Here is a 15,206-nt window from a genome sequence, read left to right as displayed (position 1 = left end):
AAGTCATGGAATACCTTGCAGACTTCCTCATTTTTGTCCCTGTGCTCTTGTCCCTACACTGCAAAGGGTCAGGAGGCTGGTACTCACTGTAGAGAAGTAGTGGATGGTTTTGAAATTTTCATGCCACTCTCAGCCATTTCGATGGCCAATTTTATCTCCATTTTTTTGTACAATGACACAAGGCTGGATTTGGGCTGGTGTTCCCGAATTAAAATTTTCTTCAAATACTTATTGTCAAACTTCTTAAATCTGCAAAAGAGATACCAAAATCAAAGTGTAGAAAAATATATTTATTACAAACGTTTCTGTAGTACAAGCTGATCTTCATTCAAATGCATATATCTACAATTCAGTGGGGGAAACTGAATACAAATTAGTGGCACCTGTGGACTCCTGAAGGCCTGGTGAGCTGAGACCTTTAGGGGGATATTTGGCATAGTCTACTGGTCCACAGAGATTGCAGAGCCCGCTAGACAAAAGAAAGAAACAAGCTGCAATCAGAGCAAAAAAGAGGGCTGTGTGTATGTTTGCATATTACACTGCCACATTTGTCAGAAAAGAATACGGCCAGTCTCCATGCTTTTGTACAAATGTTGCATTATAGAAGGACATAACAGCAGCAGCTGCTCTTACTGTAATCCTGGCCTATTCAGTCAGCCACCAATGAGGCTCTAAGTGGCCCAGCAGTTACAGTAGTTAGGGCCCATTACATTGCTGATAATTTTGAATCCTGACAATTAGAGCAGAGAAAATACATTTCTTTGTATTCTGAATAACAGAGAAATTGAAAGGACCCCAAAATACTATGTGCTTGCATGCTGCAGATTGTAAAATATTGCTAATGTGTGGCATAATTTGAATGTGAATGTGTGTGGGTGCCTTGGAACAGGTACATGCTTTCAGGCAGACATTTAGCAGAACAACAGCAGATCTTCAGCAGAGCAACAGTTCTTTCTTTCAAAGAAACAGTTTACCACAGCAAGGTAAGGTGCTCCACGATGCTGGGAAAAGCACTACAGGATTTGTATCATTTTTTTCCTTAGCAAAGGCCATTTTTTATTCATTAATAGCAGAGGAAGGTACACAAATATTTGCACGGGGATTAGAGCTCTTTATGCTTTTCTGTGTAACAAAAAGCCTCCTGGATTGTCATTGTTTAGGTAATTAATTCTGATACACAAGTTTAAAGTTGCATATGAAAGTTTAGGGAATACTTTTTAATACAATCTTCTTATATTAAATGTCAGACACAGTGGGTTTTTTTGAATCTGTCCATGAACTAAAACACTACATTTATGGCTAGTTCAGGGAAAATTCTCTTTTCAGAGATATCAGGTAGATATCGGACAAAGGGATAGCATTTACTCACAGATATGTATAAATGCCGCTATTTCAATGGATTTACTGCTCCAACAGAGATTTGTTCAGTTTATTGACTGCACAGGCAGTGGTGTGGTCCCAGGAGATGGCTATCCTAAAGCTATCTCTGTACTCAGAGCCAGGAAGACATTCTAGAGTCTGCGTATGCCCTAGTACATTATATCATTATTCCCCACTGGGACAAGAATTCGATGCAAACTAGTCATCCTCTTCCCACTCTGAATTTCTGCTTTCCATAGGGAGAAACCCAGTCATGAAAGGACTTGCCACATGTCCCAGCAGACACCCTTAGCTGGATTACTGTACTCCAGTACTGAAAGGTCAGACAGGATTCCAACACAGAAGCCTAGGCATAACTAGGGATAACCTTTATCCCACAACACCATAATAAGATGTTTAGGGGAAAGAAAAATCAGTCTTTTCCCTACTTCCCTTCACATGCTGTGGTGGTAGCCAACATGTCCACAGAACTCCCTTAGGGAAAAGGTAAAGGGAACAGCAGATCTATCTCTTCTGGGCAGAGCTTGAAGAGCTGCAAAGCTTCACAGAAGCACCTCACCCTGCTTATGGAAGGGACAATGTGGGCCCTGCATTTCTGAGTAAAGACTAGCTTGAGAGTATCTGCTTATGCTACTGGCTGTTTAAGTGGAAACACTCTCTTCAGCACTCTTATTTTAGATAAGAGCCATTACTGAATGCAAAGACCTGTAAGGACAGCTGAGTAATTATTGCTGATTCTCTACTACCAGCAAGGGCTCCTTTTTGCTGTGGAGGCTCACAGCAAAAGTCAGTGAAGCACTGACACCATGTATAGCTTATGTTCTAAATCCAGAGTTAAAGAAGTATTTCATGTGATCTCAAATTTATACCAAGGCTATGCACAGGCTGATACCTGCAGCATGAGTTCCCATGCTATGTTTTTCTTTCTGAAGGCTTATTTTCTGCCTGAGCCCATCCAATTTAGAAGACAATGTATGAGCATTACACTCTCAAGAGTTAATGGTTACTCAGGAATTCAGTTTCTAAAAAGAGATATGGCACATGACCCCAGCATTTTGATTTCCTATTCTATTTACCTACTATATTTAAAATGACAGGTTATTTTGTTATATTAGACTGCAATAATACTTACTTATCGTGAGATACTTACTTATCTCTCAGCTGATAATGACTCCAATGTCCACATATGTCTTCAATACCAGCCTTCAAGTGATCCATCAACTGCAGAAAAAAGCATGGAAACATTTTAAGTGGTCATTATGAAAAAAGAATGTTACCACAAATATGCACTTATTGACGTGATTTTGAGATTTATTTTTTTATTGGAGCATGTAAGTTAATTCTGAAAGCACCTACATTTCTCTAAAAATCAAGGAAAAGATGCCGCTGCGGCAGCTTGGCTGCAGTGGCAATGTTTTGATGGAGGCAAAAAAATGTTCAGTCCCCTTTTTGTCTACTGACCCAAAATATAAATTCTTGGTTCTTGTTTCCCTTCCAAGTTTCCCCTCCTCATGTGTGGCCTTCCTGGGAGAGGCACAGGGCCACACCAGCACCTTCACCTTGACAGTTAAATTCTCTGAGGATTTTGCAAAATGACATGAGACTGGTCACTGCTAACTTTTACTTTTGGTCCTTTTTTGTGCATTGCCAGCACTACAGAGACAGAAAAAGACCAGTTCTTACAGACATATTGTCATAAGAGGTACTTTAAAATGCAAGTTCTCTTCATGGTTCAGTGTAAAGGTTCAGATAGAGTTAAGAATTAATTCTAGAATAAGAATTAAATTCACTTTAAATTCAAAATCAGTTCAGATGTTCTAACTTTGCTAATGTCTCTACAGCTTACATCTCTGTGTGTGTTTCATTTTTAGACACAGTGTTTCTGTTAATTTCAAATGTATTCCCTATTTTGAAATGAAAGAATGCACATAGCTTTTTTGTAATGTTAAATCAGATTGAAGAACTTCATGTTATTTTATATAATAGTAAATTAGGAACTGAAGTGAATGTTTGAGAGGGTAAAAGATCACTACTCAGAATAATTTGAAATTAAGTTTGCAGTTCAATCGCTCAACTCAGATCAATAAATCTGGATTAAAGGCTTTTAAGGCTTCACTGTCTAGAACTGGTCAAAAGATAGCAACAAATGTTTCTGACTAATCCACCTAGGAAGGATGGTGAGTGCTTTGGTTAACATTACCTTTCTCTTTCTGTCCTCCCATGGTCAAAGTACCAATAAGTAAGGGACCTACTACACCATGACACTTGTGAATGATAGTATAATATAATAGTAAATATGAATATAAATGAAATGCAAGATCTTAAAAAAATATGCCTAGGTTACCTCCATACATTCTTAAAAGCATTGAGCATCCAAATGCACTGAATGCCAGGTTTCCAAGTGCCTCCCTCATTCCAGCTCTTTTGGAATACCTGTTCTTTTCTTTTTGGAATACTGGTTACTGATATAAAAAACTTACTCGCACATGAATTTCTTCATTGATCGATTCCTTTTTGTTCGTCTTTTTAACATCCAGATATCTGACCAACGGTCCAATTGTAATTCCCTGCATTTGGAATAATAAGTTGAATTGTTAATTAAATTTTAGGCAAAAATATAAAGAAAGCAAAAGGGGATAATTTTAATCAGTTAGGAAAGCTGTGTCTTAGCACAGAAATTAACCATTATTAGTATGGAGAGCTACAGAAGAGAATTTAAAATCAAAAGCTTTTTTAAAGAGGGGTTTTTAAGTGAGATTCTATTTATTGGCATATTCTAATTATGTAAAGTAACTGACTCATTGGCATTCATCTTCAAAAGAGGACTCATTTGAGAGAAAATACTATCTTTGTGAGATCTTGAAGTCTTAAAACCATTTACTTCAACATTTTCAGAATTAAAATTTCCAGGGGTTTTTCACTTAGAAATGGTTTTCAGTTTTTCCCATTTCTTTACCGCACTGCTACAGAAAACCATTTTAGAAGGAGAAATAGAAATCAATTGGGTTTTTTTGTGAAAAACAATGTTCTGGTGGAATCTAAGCACCTTATTTATCACAAGTGCATAGTGCCCCATTGGCACCCTAGAGGATCTGGGACCTTGGTATTGTAAAATGCAAAAGATGGGATGCAAGTACACTAGAAGTTTCAGTTCTTCCAGGTACAGCAGTAAGCCAGGTGGAATAACTCAAATATCTAAAGTAGACACCTATACTTACAAATGTGACTTATTCACTTTATTTTTCTTAGGATTCTTTTACAAAGGATTTCAAAATATTTGTATTTGGTCTCCAAGACAGATGAAGATAAAAGTATAAAATTTGAAATCTGTCACAGAACAAACATACTGTTTTCTGGTCAGTTTAAGATATATTACAAATAAAGAAAGAATTAGTACTGAAAAGTAAAGCTAAAATACTTCTTGAATTGGAAGCACCAGGAAATGTATGTGGAATGAGCATAAATAATTTTGGATACCAAGTGCCCTCTCCCCTGAATATTTTAAAAGATACATGTTTTCAATACAGAATTTTTGTATTCCCTAAAAGCTCTAAAAAAGGCTAATTACACAGTACAGAGCTAAATCTGGCCCTAAAGTGCAATAACTTGTCCTAGCCTAGGAGTGACTTCAATGCAATTTTCACTATGAAGCTTTCAGCCACCTCTATTACATGAAAGCTATCCATTAATAAATATACGTACTTGGATGAACACAGTAAAATATATAACCACAATAGTTGCAGTGATGAATAGGTTTTTTCTGGGGAAAAGATTCTTTGGAAGCAAGAATGCAAGAGAAAAGCTGCTGGCTCCTCGGAGGCCGCTGTAAGAAATAATGAGTTGGTCTTTGAAGGTGAAGGGATATGTTCGGAACTTGTTACTGATGTAGAAGAGAGCAAACACACCTAGGAAGGGAATAAAAAACCACAGCTATTATTAATCAAGGAGAAAAAGAAAATATTAAATATTAAAAGCAAAACAAGTCTTGGCTTGGGGAACCATTGACAGCCTCTGTTTTTTTCTGTTTTGGTTTCTTGTAGCTTCACTTTGACCAACTGCTAAACTTGGCTTGTGTGAAATATCTCCTGTAAAATACTGTGGCGCCTAACATCTTCGGGATTTAAATTCATTAATGCAGTTTAGAAGTGAGATTAGGGGAAAATATTTACTTCCTATACTTATATTGCATAGTTTCCTCCAAAGTGTTCTGGAGAAAAGAAAAACAACTGGATGAGAGTTTTCCCTGTACCTTCCCTTGCAATGTTTCCAGATTTCTGCACAGTATCTGCCTAAAGTGTTTGAACAATGCTTTACCAACAAGTCCTGTGGACAGGTTCACTGAAAGACAAGGAATAATAGCATTTTAAATTTTAATCCTCAGGCTTATTGCATCTCTAATTCTTTGTTTATTTTTTAAACTTCATTTTACTTTTAATAAAATTTAAAATTAATAAGATAATCTGCAGCTGTGTAAGGACTGCAACTTGTCTTTATAATGTAATTTTAACAATTTGTTTGATTTATTTCTTCATCCTCCACAAGAAATATAAATCCTATGTTTTATGAGGAAACCATTAAATTATTGACATAAAAGCTGACAAATGCTGGTAACTGGTGTTATTTTACACAGCTGTCACTGATACACACTGGATTATTAGAGGTAAAGCAAGTAACAGCATCCTCTGATGTAGGTTGCTGGATATCACTTTATGCAAGACATTTTTTGGCTACTTATATCTATGCTAGGCATCAGGTACTCAGTGAAACAGCCTATGTGAGGTATCAGCTTCAAGACCACTTCTCTTTACTTTATTCAGGCTTCAGAGAGAATGATGCAATCATTTTAACACAAATTTATTAGAAAATGTTTTGTCCTTTCTCTAGAAAGCTCTAGCACTCCCCTTGGTGTCGGAGAGAAGGATGGACATGTGGCTGGAAAACAGCTTTTATATCAGGACAGCATTGTTTCTGTCTTAATTAGAAAGATATTTAAAAATGGAAAGCAAGCCTTTAAAAATTTAGAGACCACACTTGGTCCAGATATAGCAAGAAAATATGTAATTACTTTCATTTTGCTACCACCTCCAGAACACCAACCACCAGCCTTCTTATTCCTTCTCCCTTTTCAGCATTACTTTCAACCCATTCTGGACATTAGGAAGATATGAGAAACTGTGTCTCACAACTTGTCTGACATTATCTATAAACTGTCCTGCTTATGCTAGAGGAATCTGTCCCACAGGTCAGGGAGTAGGATACCTTTGTAGGAATGGGACATACCACGTGCAAAAAATGTAGTAATTTCATATGGGCACTATTTTTAGCAGTTTGAAACTTTAGATTTGACTTGTGAGGAGTAGTAGCATAGTGCTGTCAGCCCACATGTGGTATAAGTCCCTGTTCAGTTATCTATCAGTGCTAATTTTCACCTTCCCTCTTTTCCTATGCCTCCAGCACTCCCAGCCCGGGACCTGTAGTGTTATAGCACGGAAGTGTGATGATATACATTATCTAATTAGTAAGTTAATGACCATGTGTTGTGAAATCATTATGAGGCCCACTTACCCAAGGGGCATATAGTAAATTAAGATATAAACATCTATCTATTGTAATCATTATATTTTAATTTTGCTTAAAAAATTCAATTTTCAGCTAAATGCAAAGTGTATGCTTGGAGACTCACATTCAGATTTGTGTGGGGCTTTTCCCCACTTTTCCTCTGTGTGTTGATTTGTGAAATTTGCTTGTCACTAATATAAACTAATAAATTTGTTGTTAAACCAGTTGTGCCAGTCCCCACAAAGTTTTCTGACAAAATTTTGTGCCAAAGAGTTTTTCTCATAGGTACGGAGAAGGTTGTCTGCAAAAGCTGACTTACTCAGTGTCCGCCAAATGAGGCAGAAGAGCAGAGTGAAACAAATGAAGGCCCAGTTCCATTCATGGTTTTTCCCCACTGTAGACACTCCCATGAACACAAAAATCAGGGTCTCACTGATGCTGCTTAGCATCTTCATGAAATATTTTATAGTGGTATAAGAATTCTGGGAAACATTCTCCTCCACGTATTTTTTCATTGTCACTGCACATGCTGTCATCCTGTATCAAGCGAAACATCAGAGATCAGCCACAACCTGTTCTTCTTTTCAGTTAAGGACAACATCAGCCATCATTACCCTGTACTGTCCACCACCATATTCTGACCTTCATCATAACAAGCATTTTAGCTCTTCAGTAACATTAGCTATTTCATTAGATAGAAAAGGATCTTCATTCGGGTTTACAAATCTGTTTTACTTATAGGATAAAGGAAGCAAAGTAGTCAGCCTTTCTGACAAGGAAGGGAGCGTATCGCATTCCAGCTCAAAGTCCATTTTATCCTGAATGCCTAACATGGAGCCACCAAGCACCAAGTATTTGTCTCAAACAATCGGCAGGTCAGTTTTGTACCAGCCTACAGGTCGATCAGTTAGAGAGACATAACCTGCCTCTTGGTGATATCTCCCTTGTGGTGGCAGTGCATGGCAGCCCCATGCCAGGGCCAAAGCTCCCAAGGCTGCCAGATCAGCAGTGCCAGGGCAAGCTTCAGGACTCTCCAACCACAGCAGCCCACTGTGGCACAGCAGGAGAAAATCCAATTATTCTTTGGAGGTGTCCTTCTCCCTGTAGTTACCTAGGGTGTGTGGAATGTGCCTAAGGAAGCAAAGGAACATTTTCCACTTCTTCACTGTTAATGAAGCCTAGTGCCTGTGTCAGACATCAGCAGCCACCCAGCACAGACACTGGTGACAATCACTTGGAACAGCAGTCTTTGATCAGCCTTACTGAATGGGATTCCCTTTTCCCCTCTGCATTTTCCATAGGTAACACACAGATTGAGTGCTATGCTAGTAACATATTCCATCACCTCTTTTCTACTTATATGATTTTAGTCTCTGGGGACCTCTTGTAATGATATTTTTCCAAACTTGTGAATTCAGAGAATGATGACTGTTCATTAAATAACCTTCCTCTAGTTTCAGTTCATTTAATTTCCACTGAAGAAATCTCAAGGGTATCCTGGTGAAGCTGAGTCATTTAGCATGTCCAAGGACACTCCAAGACAAGGCCATTAGGCATTAATGATTAATACTGTTGACTTTCAGATACACATACATAATAGACTTTCATGATCCAAGTGAAAAATGAATGAATCCTCAATAATTCAGAAAGGTGACAATAAGTTCCCATCTCTAAAACAAGCAATAATTTCCTTAATGAAGCAGTAAGAATAAAAAATCCAAATTATATTACCATTCTTAAATTAATAATAACTTCAGAACTCTAATGAAAATAGGAAGTGAAAGAAATAAGGAGCTATGTAGTCCTGTACAAGTAGTGGGGAGGAAGCAGTATTTTGGGCAGTGCAGGTAGGAAAGGGTCCATATGGTTTTACTGTTCACTGTACATCTAATCCTGCTCAACTGAAGTTGCCAGTCACCTCAATCTGAGCATATGTGTTGGTACACAAAACATAGTACAAGACTCATTTGCCTTGTCTAATTGATGAAGATAATCTATATCCAGTCTAACTAAGTATTTAATATGTTTAAATATTCAAATACTGCTTCCCAGGACCATCCTGCAGAGGTTACTTTTATAAAGGCAATTCTGCTCTGAAGCTGACTAACTCAGGATTCTTCAGCCTGGAGAAGAGAAAGCTTCAGGAACACCTTATTTCAATCTTTTGACATTTAAAAGAGGTCACTAAGAAAGATGGGGACAAACTTTTTAGTAGCATCTATTGCAAAGTGACAGGGGATAATAGTTTTAGACTAAAAGTAGATTTAGACTAGATGTAAGGAAAATCTATTTTATAATGAGAGTGGTGAAGCACTAGAGAGGTTGCCCAGAACAGTGGCAGACATCCTACCTGTGAAAACATTCAAGGCCAGTTTGGACAGGAATCTGAGCAGCCTGATCTAGCTGAAGATGTCTCTGCTCATTACCAGGGCATTGGACTAGATTGCCTTTAAGTGTCCCTTCCAACCCAAACCATTCTGTGATTCTGTGAAATCAGAGCTTCACAAGTTGAGGTGAGTAAATGCACCTGTCTGGAAATCAGCAGCCATATGCTTCTATTTGTTAAGTTTAAACTGGTTCGTCCTCTATAAAGGGAAGCACTTTCTACAACACAAAGTCATCCAAGGCCCCTTGTGAAAGCCCAGAGCCAGTAGGGGCCGTGCAAAGCTGCTGCTGTGCACTGAGCCTATGGCAGCAGCAGCACCAGCTGGAGCATTATAGCAACATGAGGTCTCCATGTCTTTATGCTGCACCGAGCAGGTGGGCTGTTTTGGGTGGTATCCTTCAAGTCACTTGCCAGCAGCTTTCTCCTTAAGCCTCTCACTTCCATCCCTATTCCTTCTTTTCTCTTCCAGTTCCTTTCCTGCTGCCATCCTCTTTTCTTTCCACAATTCTCACCATTGCTGCATTTACTCCAGTCAGGAACCTAACAGCTTTCTCTCTGCAGCAGGCATTTTGAGGAGCATGTCCCCTGCATTACAGCAGTATCAAGCTATCCTGACCACAAAAAAATGATTGTCGATATTCATATACATGACTATAAGTATGCATGTCTAGGTGATGTTATTCATATACATGACTATAAGTATGCATGTGTAGGTGATGTTCTCTTTCCTCTGGTTTTTCCCCAGTTCCAATCCCAGTGATGCTGTTCAAATGTAATATAATTCCAGTGAATTGTGTTAGGGCTGATATTCACAAAGAATTCAGATGTGCTTTCTTATATTTCCCACACCAATTGTTTTCTGTATCTCTTAGAATCTGATGGTGAAGCTGCTTAGAAATAAATACAGATAAACTGATGTAGTATCAAAGCATTCTGTCCTGCTGCTGATCTTATCAGAGATAGCAGACAGATGGTGGCAGCACTGGCCACTTTATCCACAACTTGCAGTACTTTACCAACGCCCCTCAATAGCCGTGCCTACATTGACTGTAGGTTTGCTTGTCCTAGTTACCACTGCATTTTACAGATCTCTAAGAAGTTGTGCACTGCATCTCTAAGCCAGAGACTGAATGCTTGTGTTGTACCAACCTTGAGCAAACCACCACAAAACAACACCAGTTCCTCAAAGAGATCATCCAAAAAGCCATAAGGAATACTCACGCCAAAATGCCAGAGATGTAAAGGGTTTCAGCACACAAGTATGAGAGGTAGCTGAACATGAAGACCAGCAGCGGTTCGATTGAAGAGACGTTGTGGGTGAAACGAGTCATGAATGCCGAGACAAATCCAAACACGATGCCAAACAAGAATCCACCCAGCCCTACCACAAAGAAGCGCGCAAAGCCAGCAAAGACATCAATGGATTCAATTTCTTCATACCTGTGCATCTGGGTGAAGGCAATGAAGATGTTATATAAAACCTACATGAGAAAATAAGAAGACAGCAGTTAGGCATCTTTCTGAACCTGGCAGGCTTACTTATTTCATAGGTGAAACAATGTGTGTGAGTTTAAGTGTCTATGTATGCCAGAAATTGCTTTAGACAGATCAGCAAAGTAACAATTGAAATCTCAGCTGGTTCTTAACAAGTTTCAGAAATAAGAGTCCATTAAGTGTCCTGAAAAAGAGCAAAAAAAAAAAAAAAAGGTAAATGGCTGTGGAATAGTAGTAAATTACTGGAGTAAATTAAAAACCCCAGGCTCTACCCTCCATTTTCTCCTTCTGACTCAGGTTGGGGCAGGGCAGGGACTAAGAGTCACATATTTGATTTAAATACCCTTTATTTGTCTATAGGATCAGTCAATAGACTTGACAAACTTCATCAGATGGACATAGGAATGTTACATGTTTTCAATGGCACTTGACACATAAAAATCATGAAACATCACTGGGAAGGGGAAGGGAAGATGGTAGCATCAGTTTCATAATGTCTATAGCTAGGTAAAAAATGTCTCTTCATCATCATATATTTGGAGTGTGATGCCACTTAATCACCTCCCCAGATAATAACCTCAAAGTATGAAACAAATGCTGTGATAATCTAAATGTTCTAAAGACCCTGCACATATACACATTTTGACTAGAAAGCTTGAAATTGCAAAAACTAAAAGAAAATATCAGATTAGAAGAAAAATTCAATTTAATTCAAATTATAATTTTATATAATATATTATATAATTTGGTCTGTAAAGATAATATCTTAAAGCAGAAAACTTTACCAAACTTCTATTATCAATACTTTATATTCTGCAGAAATGTTAATGAAAAATGTTCCTCATATTCCACTTTCATTCATCTTTTAGAAACTAATAGAAAATTTCCAGAGTGGTGTAGTAATAAAAAGGCCTTAGAGGTTGCTGTTGCTGACAATCAGTTAATATTAAGTCGTGTCAGACCTGTTTACTGTGAGTGTGTAACACATGAAAGTCACCTTTCAGTTTTGAAGAGAATTTGGGAAACAAATAGACACCAGCTCTCCAAAGCTGTTGCTAAAGCATTAGTTCCCTAAAGCATTAGTTCAAAAACTAATAGCATTAGTTAAAAAACAATAAATAGACCAAAGTCATTTGAATTTTATGATTTTTTTTTTGGTCTTTCTTCTTCATCTAGTTACTTTCAGAAGGTTATTAGGAAGACTAAAGCAGGTATTTGCAGGTAGAAGAGTCAAGCTTATTAGGATAATGATTACTGCTCAGCTACTATCTAATCTTAAATTGCTGCCTGGGACATATAACCTTGAGCTGTCATACAGTCTGTTCTCCAGGAGGCTCACTGCTAATAGTTCTGGGAGACAGACAAAGCCAAACAAAATAATTCTTTCAAGAAAATACCCAGAACTTCCTTTTCCTAATGCCAGTGTATGAAATTTGTCTCTTCAGTAGCAGATAAGGAAAAGAGGTCTTGTCTTCACAGTAAGCAAACTTCACCCTACTTACCCTATAGCTTTAATTTCAGAGCCTGTTTTCTCTATTTCCCTTTCTTGTAGACTTTGACCTCTTCCTGAGACTTGTGATTCTTTATAAATGATTCTATGCTGACTTATGAAGAAAGATCCTCAGCAAATGACTTAAGTTTTTTTTTTCACTTTTCTAGTTCCTAAAGTATCCATATGATTTAACTGATTTGGCATAAAAATGAAAGTTATGGAAATATGACATAATTTCTATTTTTTTTTTTTTTTTTTGTAACATGCTTTGTGGGAGTAAACTGTTCTGTACCACATCCTGCACTGTGTCATATCAATAAGGCTCAGCTAAGTTACATTGCAGTGTTAATGCCAGTAAATGCATTACTAGAATTCTTTATATATTAGGAAAGCCTAAACCAGACTAGGAGGCTTTTGTTCACACAAATAGAAGAGATGGATTCATAGTGGTCTCATGTAGCAACTCTGAGAATGTAATGATTTGGGTTGCTCAGAGAAGATTTTATACCACTGTGCAGCTCTCAGAACAACAGAGAGGAACAGAGAGCATGACACTGTTGACACAGGGGACTCCCCAAGGACTGCTCCAGGTGTCTATGTACAATTACTGCACACAGAGTCCACACTAGAAGCATTGGAAGAAGAGATTTTCAAGCGACTGCCTTAATCACCAACACAGGCTGTCTTGATAATTTTTTTTTGCCACCCTGCTAATTCTGACTCCTGTAGTTGGTTTTACTCTAAATACAGTGGAACATTTACAGCAGGAGCAGAGAATATCTCTATCCTCCTATCTAGCATCCAAACTAGTGGCCAAGGTCTTTCTCAACATCAAAGAGTCAATTTCAAATCTCCTCAAATAAAAAAAAAAAGTAATTGTACTTAGGTCTTCAACATGTATTAGATTTAACTGTTCTGTTTACAAAGAAGAGAGAGCTCCATTAGAGACTACAGCCAGTGCCACTCATTTTGAGTACAGCATGACATACAGGTGTTCTCAGTATTTCTAAAACCAAGTCTCAGAGATGAAGCAGTCAGGGAATATTCCATTTCCTGATTCATACCGGTGGCTCAGCTCCTATTTAGAAACAAAATTGTCTGTGTATATGTGGGAGCAGAGCTTTAGATGGGTGAAACACTTCACCTAAAAATCAGTGTATTCCACCTGAGTTTAGTATTGAATAAAATCTGCACTGGATTTGAACAGGGCTTTGAAATTCCACTAATGTGTGATGCATCCTTGGTCTAGCTCTGTTGCTGTCTGAACTATTCTGATGCTAACAGCCCACTCAGAAATAACTGGGAAAGAAGTAATTAACAGGACTTAGAACCTTCTTTTTTCCATTCATAGACATGGCCCTACTGAGGAAAAAAAGAAAAGGTAACAATAGGCAAAACAAGTAAATCTACTTTTCTCCCACCCCCTTAAGGCAAAGTCATAACTTCTATATTATAATTCTAATTCTACAGTCTGTTATTATGTAATATTTTTAATATACCAGTATATTGAACTAAAATATAGGAGACAGAGCTGTTGTTGCCCCACATGTAATACACAAGTTCAACAAAAATCATACCAGTTTTTCCTGCTGGTGAAAAAAATGTTCAAGCTGATAAGCAGGCTGGAGAGTACCAGGAGATATTTGTATTTAAACAATAAAAAAAATGTATGCTTAATATATCTTGGTGATATTATCTTTTTTAAACAGAGTTAATTCAAATGAAACTGTTAAGAGAGAAAAAGAAGGAAAAGGTAAGAGAAGATACCCGAGATAATGAGTTTTAAAGTCTTGGAAAAAAGTAAGTGGGATATCAGGGAGGAGACAGTCACCTACTGGACTCCATTCAAGTGACAAATATTTCAGTCTTCTTGAGCATGAAGCCAAGTAGAGATTTTGAAAGCTCAAATGCTTTCAAAAGAGGATGAATGGTGGCTGATGCAGAGATGCAGGAGCTACCAAAGTGATGGCAGTGCAGCTGCTCTGAGATGAGCCCCAAAGATGAGAGCGTGTGGGGCAGTGGAAGCTCTCAGTGGTGCACCCAACATACCCCATCTTCATCTCCTTTACTACCACACCCAGTGCTGCTGAGGAGTGCCTAAATCCACTGTTTTAACAGGCTTTCTGTCACTGCACATTTGCACTGTAACAGGATCCTGATTGAAAGCTCAGGTAAATAGCATCAGGAGTTGGACTCACATGATAAACAGCTGGGAGAAAGGCAAAGGCAATGGGTAATGAGCCAAAACATGAAACAAGCTCTTCCAGTGTGAAAAAGAGGTGCTACATTTTTTCAGGTCAGTATTTGAAGAAACCAAAAAGACAAGTGTAAGATATAGATGCATTGGGGATTTTTCTGTTACAACTGTAGCACCCAAGTAGTTTGGAAGTAAATTAAAAAACACATGTCCCTTAGTTCTACATCAGCCCTATGTCTCTGATCACTAAGAGGAAGGATTTATCATCCACAGGCTGTCCCTGCAAAAAGTTATTTTGTTTCTTTTTCATTCCTCAGTGCTCATAAACTGCACTTCTCCCATGAAGCCTTTCAGCAGTGAACTCTGTACTGATTTTACAAGTCCGAGTTGGGCTGTACTTCATGCATAGCAGTATCTGAATAGTTTTTGTGTGTTTTAGATTCCTGTGATTTAAATTCTGTAAAGATCTTATCTAGTGAAACTCCTTAACCTGCTGTTAACTTGTACCACATGAGCAATCCTGTTGGTTTCTGAGCAATACACTTCCTGTTCAAAATTTCTTCCTTGAAAAACATGTGTTTTAAATGCTCTTGTCACTTCTGCTAACAGCTAGAATTTCAGGTTGCTCCAATTTTAGCAGAACTAATGAGATAAGGGGGAAAATATTAGCAAAAGGAGCTTTGTAAAAACACTCTTCT

General features: G+C 37.9%; 1 protein-coding gene across 1 annotated transcript in view; it reads right to left on the bottom strand.

The window, feature by feature from the left end:
• The window catches only part of SLC9A4 (solute carrier family 9 member A4), a 34,567-nt gene that overhangs the window by 14,131 nt on the left and 5,230 nt on the right, over positions 1-15,206 (bottom strand). The window contains exons 4-9 of the mRNA XM_030278860.4: positions 10,547-10,806; positions 7,259-7,476; positions 5,083-5,285; positions 3,861-3,947; positions 2,531-2,601; positions 88-249 (exon numbers count right to left, since the gene is read on the bottom strand). Of these exons, the coding sequence (XP_030134720.4) occupies positions 88-249; positions 2,531-2,601; positions 3,861-3,947; positions 5,083-5,285; positions 7,259-7,476; positions 10,547-10,806 (1,001 nt within the window). The remainder of the gene's footprint in view (positions 1-87; positions 250-2,530; positions 2,602-3,860; positions 3,948-5,082; positions 5,286-7,258; positions 7,477-10,546; positions 10,807-15,206) is intronic.

Source organism: Taeniopygia guttata, chromosome 1, assembly GCF_048771995.1.
Source record: "Taeniopygia guttata chromosome 1, bTaeGut7.mat, whole genome shotgun sequence".
NCBI classification, from domain to species: domain Eukaryota; kingdom Metazoa; phylum Chordata; class Aves; order Passeriformes; family Estrildidae; genus Taeniopygia; species Taeniopygia guttata.
Note: the sequence above shows the minus strand (reverse complement) of the source record. Positions and strands in the feature narration are given on the sequence as shown.